At 46.0% G+C, this 27,207-nt stretch overlaps 1 protein-coding gene across 1 annotated transcript in view; it reads left to right on the plus strand.

The window, feature by feature from the left end:
* UMODL1 (uromodulin like 1) overlaps positions 1 to 27,207 on the plus strand; it is a 110,473-nt gene that overhangs the window by 69,915 nt on the left and 13,351 nt on the right. The window contains exons 9-15 of the mRNA XM_040339026.1: positions 313 to 570; positions 8,358 to 8,470; positions 11,507 to 11,708; positions 13,021 to 13,161; positions 16,816 to 17,436; positions 21,501 to 21,760; positions 24,522 to 24,667. Coding sequence (XP_040194960.1) covers positions 313 to 570; positions 8,358 to 8,470; positions 11,507 to 11,708; positions 13,021 to 13,161; positions 16,816 to 17,436; positions 21,501 to 21,760; positions 24,522 to 24,667 — 1,741 coding nt within the window. The remainder of the gene's footprint in view (positions 1 to 312; positions 571 to 8,357; positions 8,471 to 11,506; positions 11,709 to 13,020; positions 13,162 to 16,815; positions 17,437 to 21,500; positions 21,761 to 24,521; positions 24,668 to 27,207) is intronic.

Here is a 27,207-nt window from a genome sequence, read left to right on the forward strand (position 1 = left end):
TGTACACACATCAGACCAAAACCTCCCAGCAGACATGTCCGATGAAAACGGTCCGCGGACCGTTTTCATCGGACATGTCTGGTCGTGTGTACAAGGCCTTAGACATAGGAGGCGCATGGGGATCTGAAAGAATGGTTTCCAAACCACTCCAAGGGATCGTGGGTTCCACAGGCCCCCCGCCCAAAGTGACTCCCGTCACACGTGCATACACCACATTTGCGCCTGCAGTCATCCATATGCATGAGCCTGATTGTCAGTCCTTTGAATCGCATACTCTGACTCTTTGCGCTGTCTTTTCTTCTTTCATTACAGACTGCTCCACTTTTCTCAATCACAGCATCAGTAATGTAACTACTAGTGGATTTCACATTAGGTGGAGTACTGACTGTCCTGACAACCACATTTATAACATACAGATAACATCTTCAAAGGAAATTCACAGGAATGACAATGTATCCGAGACATCTCTGAATATAAGTGGCCTGAATTATGGGGAACTATACACTGTGCTGGTCACATTCCACACCTGTTCTGGAGAGACACAGTCATGGGAGGAGAAAGTGAAAACAGGTAAGTGGCATCATGCATGGGATTTTCATCATATCATTCAGGCCGCATTTACATTGCAGCATTGATAGCGTTGGTACTCCTCTGTGCCAGTCATTTAAAAGTTCACCTTTTGGAGCATGCTACATGTTTTACCCGTATTTAGGGTGAAACATTAAGCATGTACCAGCTCCTGCCGCCTCTCCCCCCCGATCCCGATTCTCCCCACACCGTTGTCACAATTCAAAAACGGCATATCCACATGGGCAGAGCACTCTATTAGCCGGATTCACATAGGCGGGCGCAACGTTAGGCAGGCGTAGCGTATGGCATATACTCTACGCCGCCGTAAGTTAGAGAGGCAAGTGCTGTATTCACAAAGCACTTGCCTCCTAAGTTACGGCGGCGTAGCGTAAATGGGGCCGGCGTAAGGGAGCCTAATTCAAATGAGGAACAGGGGGGCGTGTTTTATGTTAATGACTCGTGATCTGACGTGATTGACGTTTTTAGCGAACGGCGCATGCGCCGTCCGTGGACATATCCCAGTGTGCATTGCTCCAAAGTACGCCGCAAGGACGTATTGGTTTCGACGTGAACGTAAATTACCTCCAGCCCCATTCACGGACGACTTACGCAAACGACGTACATTTTTTTAAAATTCGACGTGGGAACGACGACCATACCTAACATTGGCTAGTCCAACTTTTTGTTGAACTAACTTTACACCGGAAAACGCCTTCCGTAAACTTTACTGCGTATCTTTACTTCGACGGGCAAGTGTACGTTCGTGAATCGGCGTATCTCGCTGATTTGCGCATTCTAGGCGTAAATCAGCGTTCACGCCCCTAGTGGCTGGCAGAACTAGACAGCTAAGATACGACGGCGCAGGCCGTCGTATCTTAGCTACATTTAAGTGTAACTCAATTTGAGAATACACTTAAATGTACGACGGCTTCGATTCAGAGTTACGCCGGCATATCTACTGATACGCCGGCTTAACTCTTTCTGAATCCGGCTATATATATCTAATTCAGTTTTCTGTGAATGAATGAACTACACGTACCGTTATCCACCGTGAGAGACGGTTCTGAATGAACTGCGAGGATGCTAATAGGGCTGCCACTTTTTCTTCAAGCCAAACCCAAACTAACTTTTTTTTTATTTTTAATATACACTATAGGATTGTAACAGACCTGGGACACCTTGAAGCACTCCAAAGAGAATAGTAATGCAGCGCACATAGTGCCCCTCACTCTCCTGTCAGGCCCAGTTCCGAGCCACATTCCTGTCTGAATAATGTGTCCGGCTTTCAGGTGGACTGAAACCCAGGCACATGATTCAAAACCCAGACTGTCCAGCAGTCCTAGATGCTGATGAGCTAATTATTATTACTATTACAGTGGAACCTCGGTTTAAGAGTAACTTGGTATGAGAGCATTTTGATTTGCGAGCAACTTTTAAAAAAAAATTCTGACTTGGTTTGCGAGTGTTGACTCGCAAGACGAGCAGAATTCAAGCTAAGTAGGCCTGCAGTACCTCATTTGGCCTGAGGTACGGGGGCGCAGAAGCCGAGCAGAGCCGAAAATAGGCCTGAAGTACCTAATTTGGCCTGAGGTAGGGGGCGCAGGAGCCGAGAAAAGCCAAACATCGGCCTGCAGTACCTCATTTGGCCTGAGGTATGTGGGTGCAGGAAACGAGCCGAAGTGTCCTCTGGCCTTTTTGGCCAATTTCGTCGCTCTCTGGCGCCCCCCCCACCTCTGGCCGCATTCGGTATTGCATCCTGTTGAAGTCAATGTGGAAAAACAAATTATTTTCGTTTCCATTGACTTCAATGGGAAAACTCGCTTTGATATGCGAGTACTTTGGATTACGAGCATTCTCCTGGAACGGATTATGCTTGTAATCCGAGGTTCAACTGTATACAGGATTCATATAACGCCAACAGTTTGCACAGCGCTTTACAAAATTGGGGCAGACAGTACACTTACAATACCGATCAATACAGGAGGATCAGAGGGCCCTGGTCATTAGAGCTTACAATCTAGGTTGGAGGATCAAGTGGAATAAAAGATAATAACTGTGGGTGATGGAGAAAATGAAAATACAGTTTTGTTAGGTGTAGGTAGGATAGGCTTCTCTGGAGCAGGGGTCAAGTCCTGGGGAAAAAAGTGTGGGAACTCCCACCCAAGATCCACTCCCCCACCAACAAAAAAATTTATACGCTCATATGCATAATTACTAAACCGCATGTTTTTTTTTTTTCGATCCACTGTACCTTAGTAATCCTTTGTTACTGGCCCGCTTCCTGTATATGGATTCATCGGGTAGTGTGCGGGTATTCCGTCACTTCCTCGATGCCGCAATGTCTCCTGGGAGCTTTTGTCATTGTTCCCAGGAGACATTGCGGAGGTCTGCCGCGAGTTATCGCGGGATTTCGAAAGAAGCAAGTTCTTTCTAAATCCCGCGATTACTCGCGGCAGGCCTCTGACAGTGACTCGAGCTGGGCATCGCCGTTTAGTGAAGGATTGGCTCGGCTGCTCTCGGCTGCTCTAGTCCTGCAAAGGGAACTGCGTTCCTGCTGTGAAAAAAGTGCAGGAACTCCGTTCCCACGCGTTCCCGCAGGACTTGAGCCCTGGTCTGGAGGTATGAGCTTAAAGCTGCAGGGCTTGTCTGCAGAAGTCTGACATTGCACCTCTGATCACCGGTGAAATGCTTTCCAGGAACCTGCAGGGAAAAATAATAAATGCAATTTTTTTCTGCAAAAATGTACGGTATTCTTTTACGAAATAGGCGAACTTATCCTTAAGGCCTTGTACACACGAGGGCATCTGTCCGATGAAAACGGCCTGCGGACCGTTTTCATCGGACATGTCCGCTCGGAGATTTCTGTCTGATGGTTGTACACACCATCAAACAGAAATCCGCGCGGACAGGATACGTGGTGACGTGGCCGTGCCATCGGCGCGACGATGACGTGGCGACGTGCGCGGCCCTGGAAGGTCAATGCTTCCACGCATGCGTCAAATCACTTTGACGCATTCGAGGGCTTTCGGCCGAGCGGACATGTCCGGTGAGTCTGTACAGACGACCGAACGTGTCCGACGAACAGGCTTCCAGCGGACATGTTTCTTAGCATGCTAAGAAACATTTGTCCGCTGGAAACCTGTCCGATCCGCCGGACAATTGTCCGGTCGGTCGTACACACGACCGAACATGTCCGCCGGACCAGTTTCAGCGGACATGTTCGGTCGTGTGTACGGGGCCTAAAGGGCTCGCTCATCCCAGCTGTGTTGGGTTAATCAAGCAGTTCAAATGCAAGAAGAAGATAATTAAATTTGCCTTATGTCCTAGCACAGGGATCCTGAAACTACGGCCCTCCAGCTATTGTAGAACTACACATCCCATCAGGCATTGTAACACACTGACATTCACAGACATGACTAGGCATGATGGGAATTGTAGTTCCTGAACAACTGGAGGGCCGTAGTTTGAAGACCCATGTCCTAGGACAGTGATGGCGAACCTTGGCACCCCAGATGTTTTGGAACTACATTTCCCATGATGCTCATGCACTCTGCAGTGTAGTAGAGCATTGTGGGAAATGTAGTTCCAAAACATCTGGGGTGCCAAGGTTCGCCATCACTGTCCTAGGGCTTTAGTTCACACCAATGAGCTGTGTTGTTGTGCGCTTAGAAAAGAAGGACGTGTTGCATTCTTGCAGAGCATGTTCCAATGTGCTGTAATACATCGTAATCTGCTGCAATGCATAACAATTACATGCAACAGTGGAAAACCTAGCACTGCAAAGTGGTTCAAAGCTAACTGCAGGTATGGACATATTTGCATAGTTACATTGGAAAACTGTAAGTAATGCATATACCACACCTGTGGGATCCCTGTGGAAGCCAAGAATCTCCATAGTAGTGTCCACTACTCCAGTGATTGTCGCTGTTTTCTGCATCTTGTGTATAGTAACCACAGTGGGTTACTCACTTTTTTTCTTAATCAATGCAAGGTATTCTCTGATTGGAGGAGGTGAGGAGTCGGGACGGTGATGTCATGATCTCCCCATGGTCCAATCAGAATGCTTTGCCTTTATTGAAAAAACAAACAAATGCAAGGCCTTCTGTAATCGCACCCATGTTGAGCCGGTGAGCTGTAGTTTCTATGTACCACTCGCCAAGGAATTCCAAAGAGAGCCGCAATAACTGTAGCATCAGGAGACCACTAGACTGATTCTCTGCTTCCGCAGGGATCCCACGAGTATGAAATATACATACTTTTATTTTTCCAGGCTGGACCAATGTAAACTATAAAAATCCATACCTTTAATTAAGCTTTAACAATGCAGAGCATGTGCACAACAAATACCAGAGCAGAGCATGCGCACAACAAATACCAGAGCAGAGCATGCGCACAACAAATACCAGAGCAGAGCATGCGCACAACAAATACCAGAGCAGAGCATGCGCACAACAAATACCAGAGCAGAGCATGCACACAACAAATACCAGAGCAGAGCATGCACACAACAAATACCAGAGCAGAGCAGAGCATGCACACAACAAATACCAGAGCAGAGCATGCGCACAACAAATACCAGAGCAGAGCATGCACACAACAAATACAAGAGCAGAGCATGCGCACAACAAATAGCAGAGCAGAGCATGCACACAACAAATACCAGAGCAGAGCATGCGCACAACAAATACCAGAGCAGAGCATGCACACAGCAAATACCAGAGCGGAGCAGAGCATGCACACAACAAATACCAGAGCAGAGCAGAGCATGCACACAACAAATACCAGAGCAGAGCAGAGCATGCACACAACAAATACCAGAGCAGAGCATGCACACAACAAATACAAGAGCAGAGCACAGCATGCACACAACAAATACCAGAGCAGAGCATGGGCACACAACAAATACCAGAGCAGAGCATGGGCACAAAAAATACCAGAGCAGAGCACAACAAATACCAGAACAGAGAAGAGCATGCGCACAACAAATACACGAACAGAGCAGAGCATGCGCACAACAAATACTAGAACAGAGCATGCGCACAACAAATACCAGAGCAGAGCATGCGCACAACAAATACCAGAGCAGAGCACAAGAAAAACCAGAACAGAGAAGAGCATGCACACAACAAATACCAGAACAGAGCAGAGCATGCGCACAACAAATACTAGAACAGAGCATGTGCACAACAAATACCAGAGCAGAGCATGCGCATAACAAATACCAGAGCAGAGCATGCGCACAACAAATACCAGCGTTCACGAACCTGTTGGTGAGAATGAGCCTTTAATGGCATTCCAAAGCAGCTTTGTTGCAGCGCAGTACAAGGCAGAATAACCTTCAGATACACACACACGCAGTAATCATTTTCTACCACTAGATGTCAGTATAATACTTCCTGACCTTTCCCTAGTTCTGCCTTGCAATTGATTCCAGAACAGCAGATGTAGTGAGCAGATAGGGATCATGATCTGTCAGCATTTAGCAAGGCATTTATAGGAGAACTCCAGGCAAAACACCAAATTCTAGTTATTACCTTTGCCGGCTTTATCTTTCTGGATGCCACTTTTTCCCCCACAAATTTGCTTGCTTCATGTCTGCGAGAATGTTGTTGACATTCATGAATGGGTGAACCAGTTGTCAGGCGATGTTCCTTAGAAATGTCTAGTAGCCAATCAGTGTACTTCCCAGTCATTGTTATAGCCAAGGAGAACACAACAGTTGGTATAAAGTAGTTGCTTGTGTATCTAGCCCAACCCTTCATACTCCTAGATATAATCTATAGGGCCACAAGAAAGCCCTTTCTGTCCTGTAAGAAATGGGTATAAAAAAAAAAAATGTCACCCCCCTTCCCCACCCCCAAAATACAACAACAAAATATAGAGGGCCAGATTCTCAAAAGAGTTACGACGGTGTATGTCAGGAAACACCGTCGTATCTCTGTTTTTGGCCCCGGGTATCTATGCGAGTGATTCCTAGAATCATTTTCGCATAGATACGGCGTAGATCCGACAGGTGTAAGTCACTTACACCGTCGGATCTTAGATGTAATTCGCCGCTGGCCGCTAGGTGGCGTTTACGTTCAGTTCTCATTTGACTATGCAAATGAGCCTGATACGCCGATTCCCGAACAAATTTGCGTTGCGTAGTCGTCGTTTACATCGTTTACGTAAGCGTAAGGTTACCCCTGCTATATGAGGAGTAACCTTACGCCAGTCCGCCGTATGCCATGTTAAGTATGGCGTCGGGTCAGCGTCGTCTTTTTGCGTCGGTTACGTCGTTTTACTAAGTCGTCTGCGAATACGACTTTACGTCAATGACGCTCATGTCGGCGTCATTGACGTTTTCCATCGTGAGCTGGAGCATGCGCACTGGGCTATTTTTCCGCCCTAGGCATGCGCAGTTCGATCGGCGCGGGGGCGCGCTTAATTTGAATACAAGCCGCCCCCTTTGAATTACGCGGCCATACGCTGGGCCATTTACACTACGCCGCCGCAAATTACGGAGCAAGTGTTCGGGGAATACGGCACTTGCTCCAGTAAGTTGCGGTGGCGTAGTGTAAATGGCTTAGCTACGCCAACGCAGGATGTACAGGAATCTGGCCCAGAGTAGTAAATGGAATAGTGCTGCTCCAGGTCAGCCCGCCGCCACAATCCCATGCATACTTCCCGCTTGGGTGCAAGCTCAGCTCATCACACTGGATATAATGTAAGCACCAAAACCTGGAAAGCTGCACTACAAATAGAATCCATCGTTATTGTAGAATTAAAAGCAACACTGTACAGCAAAAAGACACTGCGGGGAATGAGAAAAAGAGTCAACGTGTTTCGCGCTATATCAGCGCTTAATCAGGACTCCAATTGGATACAGCGTGAAATGCGTTGACTTGTTTCATTCCACACAGTGGGCTAGATTCACAGAGAGATACGACGGTGTATCTCCTGATACGCCGTCGTATCTCTGACTTAGGCCCGTCGTATCTATGCGACTGATTCATAGAATCAGTTACGCATAGATAGGCCTAAGATCCGACAGGTGTAACTGTGTTACACCGTCGGATCTTAACTGCAATTAAAAAATGGCCGCGGGGGGCGTTCTCGCTGATTTACACTGAGAAATAAGTAAATCAGCGAGATACAGCAATTCACGAACATACGCGGACCCGACGCAGTGTTGTTACGACGTTTCCGTAGCGGTTTTCCCGGCGTATACTTACCCCTGCTTCTATGAGGCGCAGCCAATGTTAAGTATAGCCGTCGTTCCTGCGTCGATTTTTGTTTTTTTTTACGTCGTTTGCGTACGCCGATTCAGAAACCCGCGCGCCGCAAGTTACGCTCACGCCGAAACCACTGACGTCCTAGCGACGTCAGTGGGAGCAATGCACGCCGGGAAATTTCGCGGACGGCGCATGCTCATTTAAATCGGCGCAGGAACGCGCCTGATTTAAATGGTACACTCCCCCTAGCCGCGGAATTTGAATTCCGCCGGGGGATTTACGATCCGCCGCCGCAAGTTTGGAGGTAAGTGTTTAGTGAATTACCCACTTGCCTCTCAAACTTGCGGGAGCGGATCTTAAATCACATTGATCACGCGGATCTAAAGATCCGCTGATCTATGTGAATCTAGCCCAGTGTCTTTATGCCGTACTATGTTGTTTTTTTATGCTACAATATTTAGGGTGCGGCTGTCTGGATTTTGGTGCTTACACGGAAAAAAAAGAGGTCATACAAACTGTCCCTTGTAGTGGTTATTATCTGCAAAATCTGAATTGCTTTGCTGAAAATTACAGAGGGACAAATAATGAACGGAACTCTGAAGATCCAAAACTGGAACCTCACGGAACCCCTGCAGAATCCGAATTCTTCAGAGTATGCAGAGTTTGTGAAGACATTCACCTCGGAGGTAAGATCTTATGTTTGTCATGTTCAACCAATCACACCACAGCGTGCCCCCATTGGGAAATTTGATCCCGAGTCCTGCTGTGTACCAGATTCAGAGAAGATAGACACCATGGCCCGGATTCACAAAGCACTTACGCCGGCGTATAACTATGCGCCGTCGTATCTATGCGCCGTGCCCACAAACTGAGATACGCCTAAAAATAGGCTTCCTCCGACCGACGTAACTTGCCTACGCCGTTGTATCATGGGCGCATATTTATGCTGGGCGCATTTGCCGCTCCCATTGATTTTCTATGCACATATGCAAATGAGGGAGATATGCTGATTCACAAACGTAGTTGCGCCCAGCGCATAATATACGCGGTTTGCGTAAGTCGTACGTCCGGCATAAAGTTATGTCCCATAAAGCAGGTGTTAGGCCTAGTACACACGAGAGGATTTATCCGCGGATACGGTCCAGCGGACCGTTTCCGCGGATAAATCCTCTCGAGGATTTCAGCGGATTTGGATCCGATGGAGTGTACTCACCATAGGATCGAAATCCGCGCCGAAATCCCCGCGCAACGCTGTCATATAAGGAATTCCACGCATGCGTCGAATCATTACGACGCATGCGGGGGATCCCTTCGGACGGATTGATCCGGTGAGTCTGTACAGACCAGCGGATCAATCCGTTGGGATCGATTCAAGCGGATAGATTTGTAGACATGTCTACAAATTTTTATCTGCTGGAATCGTGAAATTCCCGCGGATAAATATCCGCAGGAATGTACACACCGTAGAATCTATCCGCTGAAACCGATCCGCTGAGATTTTTCAGCGGATGGATTCTATGGTGTGTACGGGGCCTAAGTCAGCAGCATCCATGCAAATGGCTGCACCAGGGAACACAGCCGTCGTATTTTACGTCGTTTACGTAGTACGTGAATATGGCTAGGCGTAGGTTACATTCACGTCGTAGGCAGTGAGTCGACGTATCTTAGGGAGTAGTTCCGACGTGATTCTGAGCATGCGCACTGGGATGCGTCCACGGGACGGAGCATGCGCCGTTCGTTTTAAGCACTTGTATGGCGCTCGGCCCATCATTTACATGGGGTCACGCCTCATTAGCATGGCTCACACCCACTTCCACCTACGACGGCTTACGCCGAGGAAACCCAGCGCAGTTTGGGCAGCGGAGGCTTTGTGAATTTGGTGCGTGCCTCTCTGCGCTGCGTCAGCGTAGCTAATTTTAGATGCGCTACGCCGGCATAAATTTGCGCCGATGTATGTGAAAAAGGTCGAAGACGCAGGAAGATGACCTCAAAGTAAAAATAATTATTTTACTAAAAGAGTACATAGTGATATTACATAGTCAGTAAGGTTAAAAAAACACACCAGTTGATCCAGTTCAACCTGGGGTTGTTGTTTTTTTATGCCAAAAGTACTATTGTATATCCCTGTATGTTGTGATCGTTAAGGTGCCCATCTAATAGTTTTTTTTAAAAACTATTGGTGCTCCCTACTGATACCACTGCTTGTGGAAGAGAATTCCACATCCTTACAGCTCTGACAGTAAAGAACCCTCCACCAGTGGTGGCTGGTGCTCCATCGCCTACATACCTTACTTTGTAAAGTAAATATTTATGGGGAACTGTATAGAAATGCCTTTGCAACATCCAGATACACCACGCCTATAGGCCTTCCTTCATCTAGATAGGGGCACGCGCCCCCGAGCAGGGCCGGCCCTACCATGGGACCCGATGGTACCATTGTACCAGGCAGCACTTTCAGGGGGGCAGCAAATTTCCTGCCTGCACACCATTCCATTCCGCCAGCTCCTCTCTCCACTCCACTGTGGGGCTAATTGCCGCCCGACCGCTCCTCCCGTTCCGCTCTCTGCTCCACTGTGGGGTTAGTTGCATGAATAGAGCCATAACAGGTCCTTTTTATACTCCTATATACATGTATAGAGCCAGGATAGGTCCACTTTAGTTATCATGATATAAAATAATGGATGTGGGGGCATTTTGGTGGGCGTAATTTTTATTTGGAGGGGCAGCATTTCATTCTTGGTACCAGGCAGCACAATGTCTTGAGCCGGCACTGCCCCCGAGGACCTACCGCGCATGCTCCGTTTCCGCACTCCCGCCGTGCTTTGCGCGCCGTGACGTCATTTTTTCGAACGGCGACGCGCGTAGCGTAATTCCGTATTCCCGGACGGCTTACGCAAACGACGTTGATTTTTAAATTTCGACGCGGGAACGACGGCCATACTTTAGACAGCAATACACTTGCTGACTAAAGTTAAGGCACCAAAAAAAAGTGTAACTTTGCGACGGGAAACTATACTAGCGGCGACGTAGCGAATGCGAAAAACCATCGTGGATCCGCCGTAACTCCTAATTTGCATACCCGACGCTGGTTTACGACGCAAACTCCCCCCAGCGGCGGCCGCGGTACTGCATCCTAAGATCCGACAGTGTAAAACAATTACACCTGTCGGATCTTATGGATATCTATGCGTAACTGGTTCTATGAATCAGCCGCATAGATAGAAACAGAGATACGATGGCGTATCAGGAGATACGCCGTTGTATCTCATTTGTGAATCTGGCCAATTATTCCTACCATTGACATAAAAAAAGGGGCATAATTCCTACCATTGACATCAACAAAGGGCATAATTCCTACCATTGACATCAACAAAGAGGTATAATTCCTACCATTGACATCAACAAAGAGGTATAATTCCTACCATTGACATCGATGAAGAGGTATAATTCCTACCATTGGCACTGGAAATGGGCACTATTCCTCCCCCTGATATGAGACACTATTTCTCCCACTGACACCGAAAATGGGGCACTAATCCTCACCCTGGTTTCAAAGATGGGGTACTGTTTACTCCCACTGATGCCAGGACAATTTCTACCCCCACTGGCCCCCCAATACCTGAAAGACAGTAAACTAGCCCTTTGTTTAGAAGGTTTGGAGAACTCCTGTATGGCACAAATATCACACTTTCATCTTTTTCTCTGTGTTCCTCTTTTTTTAGGTGAAGCGGTCCCTGTCCGGTCACATCCCCCCAGAGCAGATATCGGTACAAATCCTGTCCCTGAGTCCCGGGAGCATCGTTACCAATTTCCTAATCATCATCAATGGCACAGAGAATTATATCAATGTCACATCGTCCTCCTTGTCCGCCATCAACCAGAGCTCCGTGTTTAAGGTCGATCCGCAGTCTATTAGAATTACAGGTAACCATTACTGCAGGAAGAGCACAATATGATTTATATATGAGTGAATCACCTTAGGACTTGATTGGAAGCGTTTTTACATATACAGCATTATGTTTAGTATTATGTTTATCCATAAACTCAATCACTAAAATCTCCTATGTGTCAATGTCACTTCAAATGTTTGTTTCAATCTATTCAGATCTGCAGATTTCATAAAAATAATCCCTGGTGATCCTGCCATTTCCAGGCACTTCCTGTTATGCAGTGACAGCTGTCCAACAATTGCTGTCCTGTGCTGTCACCCAATCAAATCCCTCCTCCTCGTGGTGCAGATTACAGGCAGCTGCACGGAAACACATGGCACAGGCATGGTCCACGATTGTCATTTATGGGAAGCCGATCATGGTCCATGATTGTCATTGTAGGGAAGCCGATCATGCTCCACGACTGTCATTGTAGGGAAGCCGATCATGGTCCACGACTGTCATTGTAGGGAAGCCGATCATGGTCCACGATTGTCATTGTAGGGAAGCCGATCATGGTCCACAATTGTCATTGTAGGGAAGCCGATCATGGTCCACGACTGTCATTGTAGGAAAGCCGATCATGGTCCACGACTGTCATTGTAGGGAAGCCGATCATGGTCCACAATTGTCATTGTAGGGAAGCCGATCATGGTCCACGACTGTCATTGTAGGGAAGCCGATCATGGTCCACAACTGTCACTGTAGGGAAGCCGATCATGGTCCGCGACTGTCATTGTAGGAAAGCCGATCATGGTCGTTCATTTCTGAATCGGCGTAAATCCTAATTTGCATATTCCTCGCGTAAAACATACGGAAGCGCCACCTAGCGGCCAGCCAGATAATGCAGCCTAAGATCCGACGGTGTAAGACACTTACACCTGCCGGATCTTAGGGATATCTATGCGTAACTGATTCTCTGAATCAGTCGCATAGATACGACCGCCCGCACTCAGAGATACGCCGTCGTATCTCCTTTCTGAATCTAGCCCCTGGTCTTAAAGTGGTTAAGCCACGCAGAGCAAATTTTGGCTGATTCCTTATAAACCAGACAAATTCAAGCTGTGGGTGGCGCTGTTGGCACCCTCTGAAAGTTGAAGGAGCCAGGTGGAAAATTGTTGGCGGAGCAATGGCTGCATCCCATAAGATGTAATTCGGTTCAGGTATTTAAACAGCCGCGGGGGTCAGCTATCAGAATACAACAGCCGGCAGCGAGCGTTTCTCCATCCACGCTGTTTATAAGAGGGAAATCTTACAGTCTAGGACCAGCCTTATTTAGAACCTCCTCTAATTTGTTTTGGTTTCAGAGTTCAATGAATGCCAATCATCTCTGGATAATGACTGCGATGTCCATGCATACTGTAAAGATCTACAGACCTCATTCACCTGTGATTGTCATCCAACGTACATCGATCGAGATCCCAGCAGGCCTGGAAGGATATGTGAAAGTAAGGACTTAACCTAAACTTTTTATAAGGGCTGTTTCCTGTTTGGGTGATTTCTGTTGTCATTATAATTTAAAAAGGATCCAAAAAACTATTAGTTGGATTCAGAGAGAGTTAGGCCGGCCTAACTCCGAATCTGCGCCGTCCTAAGTTTAAGTGTATTCTAAAACTGAGATACACTTAAACCTATCTAAGATACGACGGCCTGCGCCGTCGTATCTTAGGGTGTAATATTTAGGCTGGCCGCTAGGTGGCGCTTCCATTGAGTTCGGCGTAGCATATGTAAATAACTAGATACGCTTATTCACGAACGTACGTGCGCCCGTCGCAGTAAAGATACGCCGTTTCCGTAAGAGATACGCCGCCTAAAGATGCCCCCTAGGTGGCGTAGCCAATGTTAAGTATGGGCGTCGTTCCCGTGTCAAAATTTGAAAATTTTACGTAGTTTGCGTAAGTCGGCCGTGAATAGGGCTGGAAGTAATTTACGTTCAGGTCGAAACCAATACGTCCTTGCGGCGTACTTTGCCGCAATGCACACTGGGATATGTACACGGACGGCGCATGCGCCGTTCGTAAAAAAACGTCAATCACGTCGGGTCACAGTTAATATGCATAAAACACGCCCCCCACATCCTCATTTGAATTAGTCGCGCTTACGCCGGCCTATTCACGATACGCCGCCGTAACTTAGGAGGCAAGTACTTTGTGAATACAGTACTTGCCTCTCTGACTTACGGCGGCGTAGTGTAAATACGCTACGCTGCGCCGCCGCAAAGATGTGCGCCCCTACCTGAATCCAGCTATATGTGAGAATAAATGGCTTCATGTGATTGCTATCCTTAACCCCTTGCTCACTGGGCACTTAAACCCCCCTCCTGTCCAGACCAATTTTCAGCTTTCAGCGCTGATGCATTTTGAATGACAATTGCGCGGTCATACAACACTGTACCCAAATCATTTTTTACCACAAATAGAGCTTTCTTTTGGTGGTATTTGATCATCTCTGCGGTTTTTATTTTTTGTTAAAAAATTTAATAAAAACTAGTTAAAAAAATAAAAAAATAATATATTTTTAATATTTTGTTATAAAATTTTGCAAACGGGTAATTTTTCTTCTTCATTGATGTACGCTGATGAGGCTGCTCTGATGGGCACCGATAGCCTGCACTGATGGGCACCGATAGGCTGCACTGATGGGCACCAATGGGCTGCTCTGATGGGCACCGATGGGCTGCATTGATGGTCATCCAATACCACCAAAAGAAAGCTCTATTTGTGGGAAAAAAATACGTAATTTTGTTTGGGGGCCACGACCGCGCAATTGTCAGTGCAAGTGACGCAGTGCCGAATCACAAAAAATGCTCTGGTCTTTGGCCAGCGACATGGTCTGGGGCTGAAGTGGTTAAGATGTATATCGAAGAGTCTTTTAAAGATCTCCATACTCCCTGCATCCAATTGTGGGAGAGCGTTCCACATCCTTATTGCCAGAACAATAAAGGACCCCCTACGCAGTTTAACCGCTTCCGGACCAGTTATACTGCGGCAGGCTGGCTCCCCTGCGCCTGCCATCGTAGCTGTACGTTGGCTCTTTAAGATGCGCCGCGCCTTAAGAATTGGCTGCTCAATGACCAGACCATTTTTTGCAATACGGCACTGACAATTGCGCGGTCGTGCAACGCTGTACCCAAACAAAATAGATGTCCTTTTTTTCCTATAAATAGCGCTTTATTTTGGTGGTATTTGATCACTTCTGCGGTTTTTATTTTTTGCGCTATAAACAAAAAGAGCAACAATTTTGAAAAAAAAACCCCACAATATTTTGTACTTTTTGCTATAATAAATAACCCCCATTTATTTATTTTTTAAAAAAGCATTTTTTTTCCTCAGTTTAGACCGATATGTATTCTTCTACATATTTTTGGTAATAAAAATCGCAAAAAGCGTATATTGATTGGTTTGCGGAATTTTGCTACAAAATAGGTGATAGAATTATGGCATTTTTATTATTATATATTTTTTTTACTGGTAATGGCGGCGATCTGCAATTTTTATCGGGACTGCGACATTATGGCGGACATATTGAACACTTTTGACAAATTTTAGGGACCATTGGCATTTATACAGCGATTAGTGCTATAAAAATGCACTATTTACTGTGTAAATGTCACTGGCAGGGAGGGGGATAACACTAGGGGGTGATCAAAGGGTTAAATGTGTTCCCTAGTGTGTGATCTTACTGTGGGGGGGAGGGGGACTCACTTTAGGAGATGACAGATCGTGGTTCCCAGCTTGTAGGAACTCACGATCTGTCTCTCCTCTCCTCACAGAACAGGGATGTGCGTTTACACACACACACGTCCCTGTTCTGCCTCTCGTGCCCACGATCGCTCATGGTTGGCGGTCATCGCGACCGCCGGTCACGAGCATCGGCACCCCTGCTGTGCAGCAGGCACGCGAACGCCCGATATCCCGCTTTGTTTACCTTCTTTGGACTCTCTTTAGTAGACATGTGCACAGAAAAAAAAATTGTTTTTTTTTTGTTCCGTTTCGTATCGTTCCGTAGGTTCGTTCCCGTTCGTTTTTCGTAAGACGCCCGTTTTCCTGTTCGTTCCCGTTCGTTTTTCGTACAACACGATTTTTTTGTATTCCGATCGTTTCGTATTTTGGTTACCGTTTTATTTTCGTACATGCGGGATGGTTCGTTATTCTGTTTAATTCATGTTCGTTACTTGTTAGACAATAATTTTCGTGAATTTTCGTCATTTTGTACTTTCGTAAATATATCGCGGGATTCGCGACACTTTCAACACGCGGCTCATCCATATTAACTATTGTTAAGCCCCATACACTTGGTCAGACTTTTTTAACAACAAACATAAAAACGATCGTTTTAACGAACGTTCGTTCGCTTTTAAACTCCATCAGAAAACCATTTTTGGGTTCCAGGTTCAAAAGTCTGGCCAACTGATCTCTCCCTTTAGAAGAAAATCCACAGAAAAGTTTATTTGGCTCTTCTGTACTACTGTACTCAGCACAAAAGAGAAGCTGCTTCACTAACTACACTCACTGCCCATAAAAAAAAAACAAAAATGACATCTTATAACAAAAGATTTGCATTCTGTATTTTGAAACCAAATTACGAACAGAAAAAAGGAATTCAGAATACAGAATACAAATCTTTTGTTATAGATGTCATATGAACATACAAACAGAAAAAGGATTCAAACAAAATGCAGAATGAAAATCTTTTGTTAGATGTCATATGAACATACGACTGAAAATCAAAATACGAACAGAACAAGGATTCAAACAAAATACAGAATGCAAGTCTTTGCATGCAAATGCAAATCCAGATGTCATATTCGTTCTTTTGCCCTTTTCGTTTTGTCGTATTTTCGTCGGATCGTTCGTTCGTATTTGCGGTTGTTCGTTATGTGACTCATTCGTAATCCCGTCGTTTTCGTATTTTGGTGCTTAAATTTTTTCGTATGTACACATTATTCTGCGGGGTACGAAAATGAACATTTTCGTACGAAAATAACATTCGTTCGAACGGGATTGCACATATCTACTCTTTAGTAACCTAGTAGATTGTATTTCAGTGATTGTATGTGAAAGTTCATTTTGGCCTAAAACTAATCGGTCATCTCCTTACAGGTACAGCAGTAGGAAGTGGTTTGTTGACAACATCCATGGCAAGCCCAGATTTCACTGACAAAACATCTTCTACAACTTCCATAGATACTTCTCCTCCAACCACCTCCTTAACTGCCACCACCACCCAACCTGCCACTGAGCTACCTCAACCAACGACTCCAACCGATCACATGACCTCCCCCGTTCCTGCCTCCGAAATTCCCAAGATCGGGCAGCTTGGATCAAGCACACCTCCAACAGTAACTACAGAGCCAGCTCTGACTGAAACAAGGAACACCGTGTCTCCGGATCCGATAGTCCCAACAAAAGATCCAATGGTGACAACCATACACGCCAGTACCGGGACCCTCACAGAGTCTACCCATTCTAGCACTATCAGTCATCAGAATTCGATGAAGGTGAACGCCACAAAGTATCCGGATCACACCGCAGTTAATTCAACCAACAGTGACAAGGGATATGCCACACTGGCATCAACCGCGCACCCAAAGACTGATCCATCGATGAGTTCCCCCACCGCCAACAAGGAATTCATCCCCATGTCCTCCACAACTGCCAAACTCACCACAGCCCAGGACCTTGTGTGCCCCGCCTCTCTCATGTCTAATAATCCACATACTGGTAAGTGATCTGAGAAGATTCCCACCATGCGCTGCCTTGTCTTTGCCTTCACACATTTAGCCCTGGTTCACACTGGTGCATTTTGACATGTCATATCGGCGGGACGCTGCATCTGCACCAATTTCAAAAAGTCGTTTCTGTACTACTTTTTGCGATTTCGGGCCGCGATTGACATTGACATCAGTGCAGAAACCTCCACAGATGTCTCTGTAATCGCGTCCGAAATCGGGACTGACAAGCGGGAGTGAAATCGTGCGAGTTCAGCTGAACTCGCACGGCTTCATTCCCACAGCCCAGTGTGAACCTGGGCTAACAAATATTTATACTGCATTCTGATAGGTAGATTCAGGTAGATTGGAATATCTTTAGGGCGGCCTAGCCTAGCCTGTTTAGGCTACACCGCCGTAAATTAGTTAGGCTAGTAGTGATTTTCAATCTACTTACCTGCTAATCTACGGCGGCGTAGCCTCAAACGACCGGGCGTAAGGGCGCCTAATTCAAATTGGTTGGAGGGGGGCGTGTTGTATGGAAATGAGGCTTGACCTCACGTTTTTTTGAAGTTTTTTGATACTGCGCATGCGCCGGGCGCCTACATTTCCCAGTGCACATTGCGGCTAAGGACGCCGTACGGGCCTATTGATTTTGACGTGTACGTAAACGACGTAACTCCCGATTCGCGGACGACTTGCGCAAACGACGTAAAAAATTCGAACCTCGCGGCGGGAACGGCGGCCATACTTTAACATTGTTATTCCACTTCATAGGTGGAATTACTTTAGGCCGCCTAAGGCCTTACGGAAACGACGTAATTCGACTGCGGCGGCCGCGCGTACGTTCGTGAATCGGCGTACAAGCTCATTTACATAATCTACGCCGGCCGCAATGGAAGCGCCACCTAGCGGTCAGCCAAAACATTGCAATCTAAGATAGAACGGCGCAAGCCATCCTATCTTAGATATGTTTAAGTGTATCTCTGTTAGAGAATACACTTAAAGCGGTTGTAAACCGCATAAACTTTTTTTTTTTTCCCCCCAAACCTGCAATGCAAAAGGCATAATAGGCTAGTATGCACCGCATACTAGCCTATTATGAAATACTTACCTCGGAACGAGGTGTGCACCACTTACCTGGTCCACGCCGAGCAGGATGTCATCTTGCTCCGGCGTGTCTTCCGGGTATCGCCGCTCCAGCGCTGTGATTGGCTGGAGCGGCGATGACGTCACTCCCGCGCGTGCGCGCGGGAGATTTAAAATCGGCAGGGTCCGGCGGATGCCGGTCCTTCAGCCGTGGATTCCCCCCTGCGCATGCGCCGCCCGCATTGCGGGTGGAATATCTCCTAAACCGTGCAGGTTTAGGAGATATTCTCCTTACCTACAGGTAAGCCTTATTATAGGCTTACCTGTAGGTAAAAGTCCAAATAGTGGGTTTACAACCACTTTAAACATAGGTCGGTGCAGATTCAGAGTTAGGTCGGCTTATCTGTAGATAAGCCGGCCTAACTCTTTCTGAATCTACCTATGAATATTTAAATTACCGTATTTATCGGCGTATAACACGCACAGGCGTATAACACGCACCCTAACTTTAAGGCTGCGTAAACATGGTCGGTCCAAACCGATGAAAACGGCCTGAAGTCCAGTTTCATCAGTCCAAACTGACCGTATGTACGGCCCATCGGTCCAAAATTAGAGAACTTGCTTTAAAATTGAACTGATGGACGGCTGACCATCGGTCCAAACCGATGGTTAGTACACAAAAGCATCGGTTCAAAACCCGCGCATGCTCAGAATCAAGTCGACGCATGCTTGAAAGCATTGAACTTAGTTTTTTTCAGCACGTCGTGTGTTTTACGTCACCGCGTTCTGACACGATCGGTTTTTGAACTGATGGTGTGTAGACACATCAGACCATCGGTCTGCTTCAGCGGTGAACCAATGAAAACGGTCCGTCAGACCATTCTCATCGGATGGACCGGTCGTGTGTACGCAGCCTAAGAGGGAAGTTTCAGGAAAAAAACTTTCCACGGCCCCCTGTGTATAACACGCAGGCACAGTTTACCCTCTATTTGCAGGGAAAAAAGTGAGTGTTAGGCCCCGTACAGACGAGCGGACAGTCTGCTGAAAACGGTCCGCCGGACCGTTTTCAGCGCACATTTCCGCTCGGAGATTTCTGTTTGATGGTTGTACACACCATCAAACAGAAATCCGCCCGGACAGGATACACGGTGACGTGCGGCGACGAAGACGCGGCGACGTGCGCGGCCCTGGAAGGTCAATGCTTCCACGCATGCGTCGAATCACTTCAACGCATGTGAGGGCTTTCGGCCGATCGGACATGTTCCGGTGAGTCTGTACAGACAATCGAACATGTCCGACGGACAGGCTTCCAGCGGACATGTTTCTTAGCATGCTAAGAAACATTTGTCTGCTGGAAACCTGTCCGATCCGCCGGACAATTGTCCGGTCGGCCGTACACACGACCGAACATGTCTGCTGAAACTGGTCCGCGGACCAGTTTCAGCGGACATGTTCGGTCGTGTGTACAGGGTCTTATACGCCAATGAATACAGTATTTAAAGCAGGTGCTAACCATAACTGGATCACTTGTAGCTTGCTTAACCACTTCAGCCCAGGAAGGATTTTCCCCCTTAATGACCAGCCCATTTTTTGAGATACGGCACTGCGTCGCTTTAACTGACAATTACGCGGTCGTGCCACATTGTACTCAAACAAAATTGACGTCCTTTGTTTCTCACAAATATAGCTTTCTTTTGGTGGTATTTGCTCATCTCTGCGGTTTTTATGTTTTGCGCTATAAACAAAAAAACTGTTTGCTATAATAAATATAAAAAAGAAAATGTAAAGAAAACAAATTTTTTCATCAGCTTAAAGCGGAGGTTCACCCTAATAACATTTCTATCAGACCAACTTCCTTATACTTGTAACAAGCACAGTTTTTTTTTAGGCTGTACCGTATAGAGCCGACTCATAGCTCTGCGTGATCGGCTTTTTTCGGAAACGCCGTGACTCGTGCGCGCCTACGCAATACGGGAGGCGGGGCCTTATTCGCCGGGGGGAACGGACGTCAATCATCAGGGCGACCTCCCAGATGACAATCCTCCTCAGCAGAGAAACACCTACTCTCGCGGGGAGAAGTCCCGGAAGCCCGATTGATATATATGTATGACTGTGTGTCCTAAGCGTGTCACGATCCTACGGGGTAAAATGACCGCAACAGCCAAGCAGACTCTGGCTGGAAAAAGCGCCCAGAGGCGATTCACTTCGCATGAGCTGCGCTATACAAGTCATTCATTCATTCATAAGAGAGATTACAAGGTACGTACAGCCTAAAAAAATTAAAATAATTGCGGCCTGTGCTTGTTACAAGTATAAGGAAGTTGGTCTGATAGAAATGTTATTAGGGTGAACCTCCAATTTAAGCCAATATGTATTCTTCTACATATTTTTGGTAAAACAAAAAATCGCAATAACCATATGTTGATTGGTTTGCGCAAAAGTTATAGCATCTACAAAATAGGGAATAGATTTATGGCATTTTTATTATTTGCTTTTACTATTAATGGTGGCGATCTGCGATTTTTAGTGGGACTACGACATTGCGGCAGACACATTGGACACTTTTGACATTTTTTTGGGAACATTGACATTTATACAGCGACCAGTGCTATAAAAGTGCAGGCGGTGAGGAGGCGATATGTTGTCTCCTCATCATCTGATATAAACCCATGACAGCCGCGCAATGCACGCGATTGTGACATGGTAGCAGGGCAATTTGAGGTTTAATTTAGGTGTGATGAGACAACACTGTGCCCGGTAAACTTTGACTTCTCCCATGTTGTTCAGGTAGATCTCCACCTCTTTAAGGTTGTCTACCACTGCTCTATCTGAAACAACAACTATATATTATGTTTTTTCTCATTTTGAATTTTTTTCCCATGATTGCCTAGTTAGACCTAACAATATCCCCTCTGTATTTCTATTGAACTGTATCCAGCCATGTGCTTGTTCCTACCAGTATTAATGAAAGGTGTCTCTTCTGCACAGAATCCACCAGTACGCCCCTTGCGACCTTTCAGGGTACAACCACACCTCATGCCCCCAGCTTGACTCTAAAAGATGCTAGTAAAGTGATTTGTGAGACGGGGAGGATCGGTATCTCCATTGAGAAGGCCTTTCTTAACATGATGTCTATCTCCAGCCATTCTCTGTTTCTTGGAAGCCCTGAGTGCTCGGTGAACTGCAGTACGGGTACCCACGTCCTCATACAAGCTGGCTGGAACAACTGCAACACGGATGTGTTCAATGTAAGTGCCCTTCAGACCTGCAGCTTTAAAGGATATCTGTAGCCATTTTTTTTTCTCTTCATGTCTGGCATGGTGATCAAATGACTTGAGGACCCAAGCTGACAGCAACAACTGGGACTGAGAGCCACCAGCTGCACCAAGTGTTGACTGTCGACCCTCATGCCGCGTACACACGATCAATTTCCGGCTTGTAAAAAACTACGTTTTAAAAAAATGTAATTTAAAATGATCGTGTGTGGGCTTCACATCATTTTTTGGCTTCTGAAAAACGACCAAAAAAAAATTCGAACATGCTGCATTTTTTAACGACGTTTTAAACGTTGTCGTTTTTCGGGTTGTAAAAAATGATCGTGTGTGGGCTAAAACTACGTGAAAAACCCACGCATGCTCAGAAGCAAGTTATGAGACGGGAGCACTCGTTCTGGTAAAACTACCATTCGTAATGGAGTAAGCACATTCATCACGCTGTAACAGACAGAAAAGCGCGAATCGTCTTTTACTAACACGAAATCAGCTAAAGCAGCCCCAAGGGTGGCGCCATCCGCATGGAACTTCCCCTTTATAATGCCGTTGTACGTGTTGTACGTCACCGCGCTTTGCTAGAGCATTTTTTTTTTACGATGGTGTGTGGGCAACGTCGTTTTAATGATGAAGTTGGGAAAAAAATAAAAATTTCTAAAGGCTGAAAAACGTATTTTTTTACAAGCCAAAAAATGATCGTGTGTACGCGGCCTCAGGCTTGGTTCACATATGAGCCGAATTCCGTCGCACAGCGGGGGTCCGGTGCATGCTGGTTCACTGTTTCAGATTCGATTTCAGCCCGAATTTTGGGCTGAATTCAGACCCGAAACGAACCAAAAAAGGCACGCGTTTTTTTCTGCAATTTGCAACAGACCTGCTGCGGAGATAAGTAAACCAGCTCCATAGAGAGCCAGTCACATTCTCCTGCTATGCGAATTGGATGCGAGGAAATCCGCATCTAATTCACATACCCTGCATCCAATTCGCATAGGTGTGAACCCAGCCTTAAAGGGTTTGTAAAGGTAAAAGTTTTTTTACCTTAATGCATCCTATGCATTTAGGTAAAAAAACATCTGACAGCACCGCCCCCCCCCCCCCCCCCCCCCGAGCCCCCGTTTTACTTACCTCACCGTTCGAAAGTCCCGGGCGCGTGCTTGTCATCCTGCTCGGTTCCCAGCCTGGCCGTTGATTGGCTAGGCTGGGCGGATTGATAGCAGCGCAGCCATTGGCTGGCGCTGCTGTCAATCACAGCGGATGACGCCGGGGGGCGGGGCCGAGTGATACAGTCGGCGGCTATGGCCACTGCTGTATCACGGGAGCGCGCTCGCAAAAGCTTTCCACCATGCGAGGGAGCTCGCATGAACGTGGAAAGCTTTTGCGAGGAGGAGCCGAGACAGCCGCCGAGGGACCCCAGAAGACACGGATCCGGGTCACTCTGTGCAAAACGATCTGCACAGTGGAGGTAAGTATAACATGTATGTTATTTAAAAAAAAAAAAAATTGTACCTTTAGTGTTCCTTTAAAGGGAAGAATGTTTAAAAAGTACCTGCATCCAGGATCATTGTACTGGGGATAGTTTATATACTGTATATATGGTGGGTAGGAAGGGACAATGTACATTTCCCAGTAGAGAAGGTGAAAAAAATTAAAATAAAAAGGTATCTGTGAATATACATTTTGGCTAACATTAGTCACCTGACCATTTACCTTTACATTTACCTGTTTTACCATTGCTGGACATCCATTGCTGGCAGGGCCGATCCACCCAATAGGCTCACTATGCAAGCCGCTTAGGGCCCCGCAAAGCTGCGGAGGGCAACCCCAAATTACTAGAGGCCCCGCCTGGTGAGAAGTCAGTTTGGGCCCCTCACCCTGCTTCTCAACTCGCTGGCTGCATGGGAGAAGAGGTAAGAAGTCGTAACCCCCCCTCTTCTCACTTTAATGAAGGATGTAATGTCCGACAGCAGAACACCCCCTCCCCCCGCTTCTCAACTTTAATCTTTAATGTGGCTGTTGGCAGCTTCTCAACTATATTGTGGTGACAGATCATTTTGCTTAGGGCCCCAGGGAGGTCTGGATCGGCACTGATTGCTGGACATCCAATTCCAAAACCATTAATATGAAGTTGGTCTCGAATCTTCTGAGAAGGCGTTCTACAAGATTTTGGAATATGTCAATAGGAATTTCAGTCCATTCATGATTATGAGCCAAGTCTTCACATTCAACATCAGTATCTGACCTCACAAATGGTCTTTTGGCTCCAAAAATGTTGTGGAAAGCTTTCCTAGAAGAGTGGAGGTTGTCATTGCCACAAATGGGGGCCAACTCAATATAAATGCCCATGGTTTTGGTATGGGATGTCCAACAAGCTCATACAGGTGTGATGATCCGGTCCAACAAGCTCATAGAGGTGTGATGGTTAGGTCCAACAAGCTCATACAGGTGTGATGGTCAGGTCCAACAAGCTCATGCAGGTGTGATGGTTAGGTCCAACAAGCTCATACAGGTGGGATGGTTAGGTCCAACAAGCTCATAGAGGTGTGATGGTCAGACCCAACAAGCTCATACAGGTGGGATGGTTAGGTCCAACAAGCTCATACAAGTGTGATGGTCCAGTCCAACAAGCTCATACAGGTGTGATGGTCAGGTGTCCACAAATGTTTAGCCACACAGTATACATTGTAACTGAGCAGGTTGTATATTCCGGTTACTTTATGCTTGTATTATGTTGTTTTTTCAGAATAAGACTCACACCGTTGTAAACTCAACCCTATACATTGACTTATCTGCAACAATGCCAAACATTACCCCAAGGGCGGTCAGCTTAATCCGATGCGTCTTCCAGAATAACATCCTATGGTCCAGTGGATACAATCCTGCTGGAGGGTAATGTATTTCCAGGATAGTTGTAGTAGTATCATAGTATCATTCTGCACACAGATAAGTACTATATAACGAGCAGCATGTATCGGGGGAAAAGATTAATTAAGAAATGCTGCTGCAGCATTACTTGCAAGGATTGGATAAGGACCAATACACTTAGGACCTGCCTATGGCATGAAAATGTTTGCATATAACTATCAGAATTTATTGTTGCGCACAGTTCTACTCTTCTGTCATGGCATGTCTGCTCAATCAGAAGTAGACTGTACAAAATAGGTATTGGACTTTATGGGTGTTGAAAGCATTGATCAGCATCATAATCATAGGTGTGCCCAGCCTATTGCACTAGGGTGTGCACCCCAAAGCTCAAACACAAATACGTGTGCATGTGTATACAGTATATACGGCTGGTGTCAGTAGAGCAGTGGACGATGTCAGCAGGGCAGAGTTTGGTGTCAATGGGGTAGAGGACAGTGTCAGTAGTTTTTTATTTTTACCACTTTATTTTACATTTTTTACAATTACATTTATTTATTTATTTTTCCATTTTTTCTATTATTATTTAATTTTTTTTAATTCATTTTTTTTCCATTTTTTCTAGGAGCCCCATTAGGGTGCTTTGGTGAAATATCATGAGTCTAAACAGTGAGGCATCACATTTTTTATTTTATTTTTATTTTTTTTACAATTTTATTTATTTTTTTATTATTATTTACAATTTTATTTTCTTAATTTGTTTTTTTTACCCCAAAAATTTAGAAGTCCCATTAGGGGGCTTTGGTGAAATATCACGGGTATAAACAGGGGGGCATCTGCAGCATACAAGGTCATTAGGGTGTGCCCAGGCACACCTTGCACACCCTGTGCGCACACCTATGATCATAATAATGTCACACTGGCCTTGATGAGGCTCACATCAGCAAAATGCACAACAAAGCCTAGGGTCAGGGACTTAAAAAGACTCTGTGTGACTCAAGATGGTTGCCAAGGTCACCTGGATTAAGCGCAACCAACCGGATTGCTGCTCCAGGGGACCAAGGGAACCATAGAGAAACTCAGTTTTTCTTGACTTTCTCCTCCATCTGCATTGACGTTATGAACGAGTGCCACCTGCAGTGGAGACTGTAGACTGCACCTGCCTACAAGTACGTGTTGTGGTTAGGAAGAGTGGAGAGTTCTGTTTAGGGAGAGATAATTTGCTATACTAAGTTTATAATTTTGGCATTGATACATGTTCCTGTTTGTTATGTCTTTTGTTTGATAATAGCTTGCTTATTAGCCAAAATTAAATTGGGCTTGCTGCAAAGTTCATGAACTTTGAGCAAGATTCGAAAAACTGTAAACTGAAGGCAAGAGATTCGCTCATACCTACCCGCCACTTATGTGATCTTTACTCGTTTGAAGAACTAAGATAGCTGAAGAACCTTCTACATCCATCATTTCCGGGTGTGTTGGATGCCTGCTCTAGTGCTGTGGTTTGGCCGTGGTCTGCTGTTTTTGTACAATCACAATTGTAAATGTAGGAATAGAAGTAGGGCTTAAGGGACCTTAAAGACCCAAAAGTCCAATAGCAAAAGCTAGAAAGAGGGGGGCAATAGGACTGTAGTGGTACAAGGTGAGCAGGTAGACTCAAAGGAGCAATTATATTAAAACTTATAAATTTATTAAAATAATAACAAAAAAAGATGGTAAGAAACATCAAAACATAAACAATAAACACAATAAACAATTAACGTGACCAGCCATGCAGATCACCGAGATTGGGTTGTCCCCAAGGGGAGGATCACGGTGGAGATGGGAGTCGCATAGGAGGGGTCTCAACTAGTTTTGCGACTGAGTCGATTCGTCAGGAGAGTTCTAAAATTAATATACAGTCGTTAGCAGTGAAATGGGTTGAATAGAATATGCAAGCACATATACAAATCAGCCAGATACTAAAGACAGTTATTAAATACAAATTACAAATATGAACAGATAGATACAATGTAGAGATTGGGGAACAAGCACTGTGTGGCTTACCTAAAAGCAAAAGTCCCATCAGCTCAGACGCTAAAGCCACCGTAGGGAGGGTCTCCCGCAGCGGCCGAGGGGGACAGATGTGGAGATGGACCTGTTCAACTAAATATATAGGCAAACTGTGAGAGAGGCTGAAGATATAAGAAAATAGGGGTATTTGAATCACAATTGTAAATATATCATAGACCAGATTTAATCTCTGTCAGGTCACCTGTGACCAGGTGACAAGTGCACCCCGTTGGGGTCAGGGATGCACCACAGGGTAGTGAACCCTATAGCTGACTGCTGCAATCAGAGAGGAAGCGTGAGCCCAAGATTCCCCAGGGCGCGGAGACTAAGACCCAGCTTTGTGTTCACCAGAGCCTCTGGTGGTGAGGATGGCCTTCGCTGCAGCTGGATCCAGGTCGCGACCCCTGGGTTCCCCTAGGTCACGCTCCGCAGGGAGAGAGGGGAAGCAGCAACCAGGACAAGCGATAGTGATGGGTAAGCCGAGGTCAGGGCAACAGGCAGACAAGGGTAACCAAGGG

This window comes from Rana temporaria, chromosome 2, assembly GCF_905171775.1.
Source record: "Rana temporaria chromosome 2, aRanTem1.1, whole genome shotgun sequence".
In the NCBI taxonomy this organism is placed as follows: domain Eukaryota; kingdom Metazoa; phylum Chordata; class Amphibia; order Anura; family Ranidae; genus Rana; species Rana temporaria.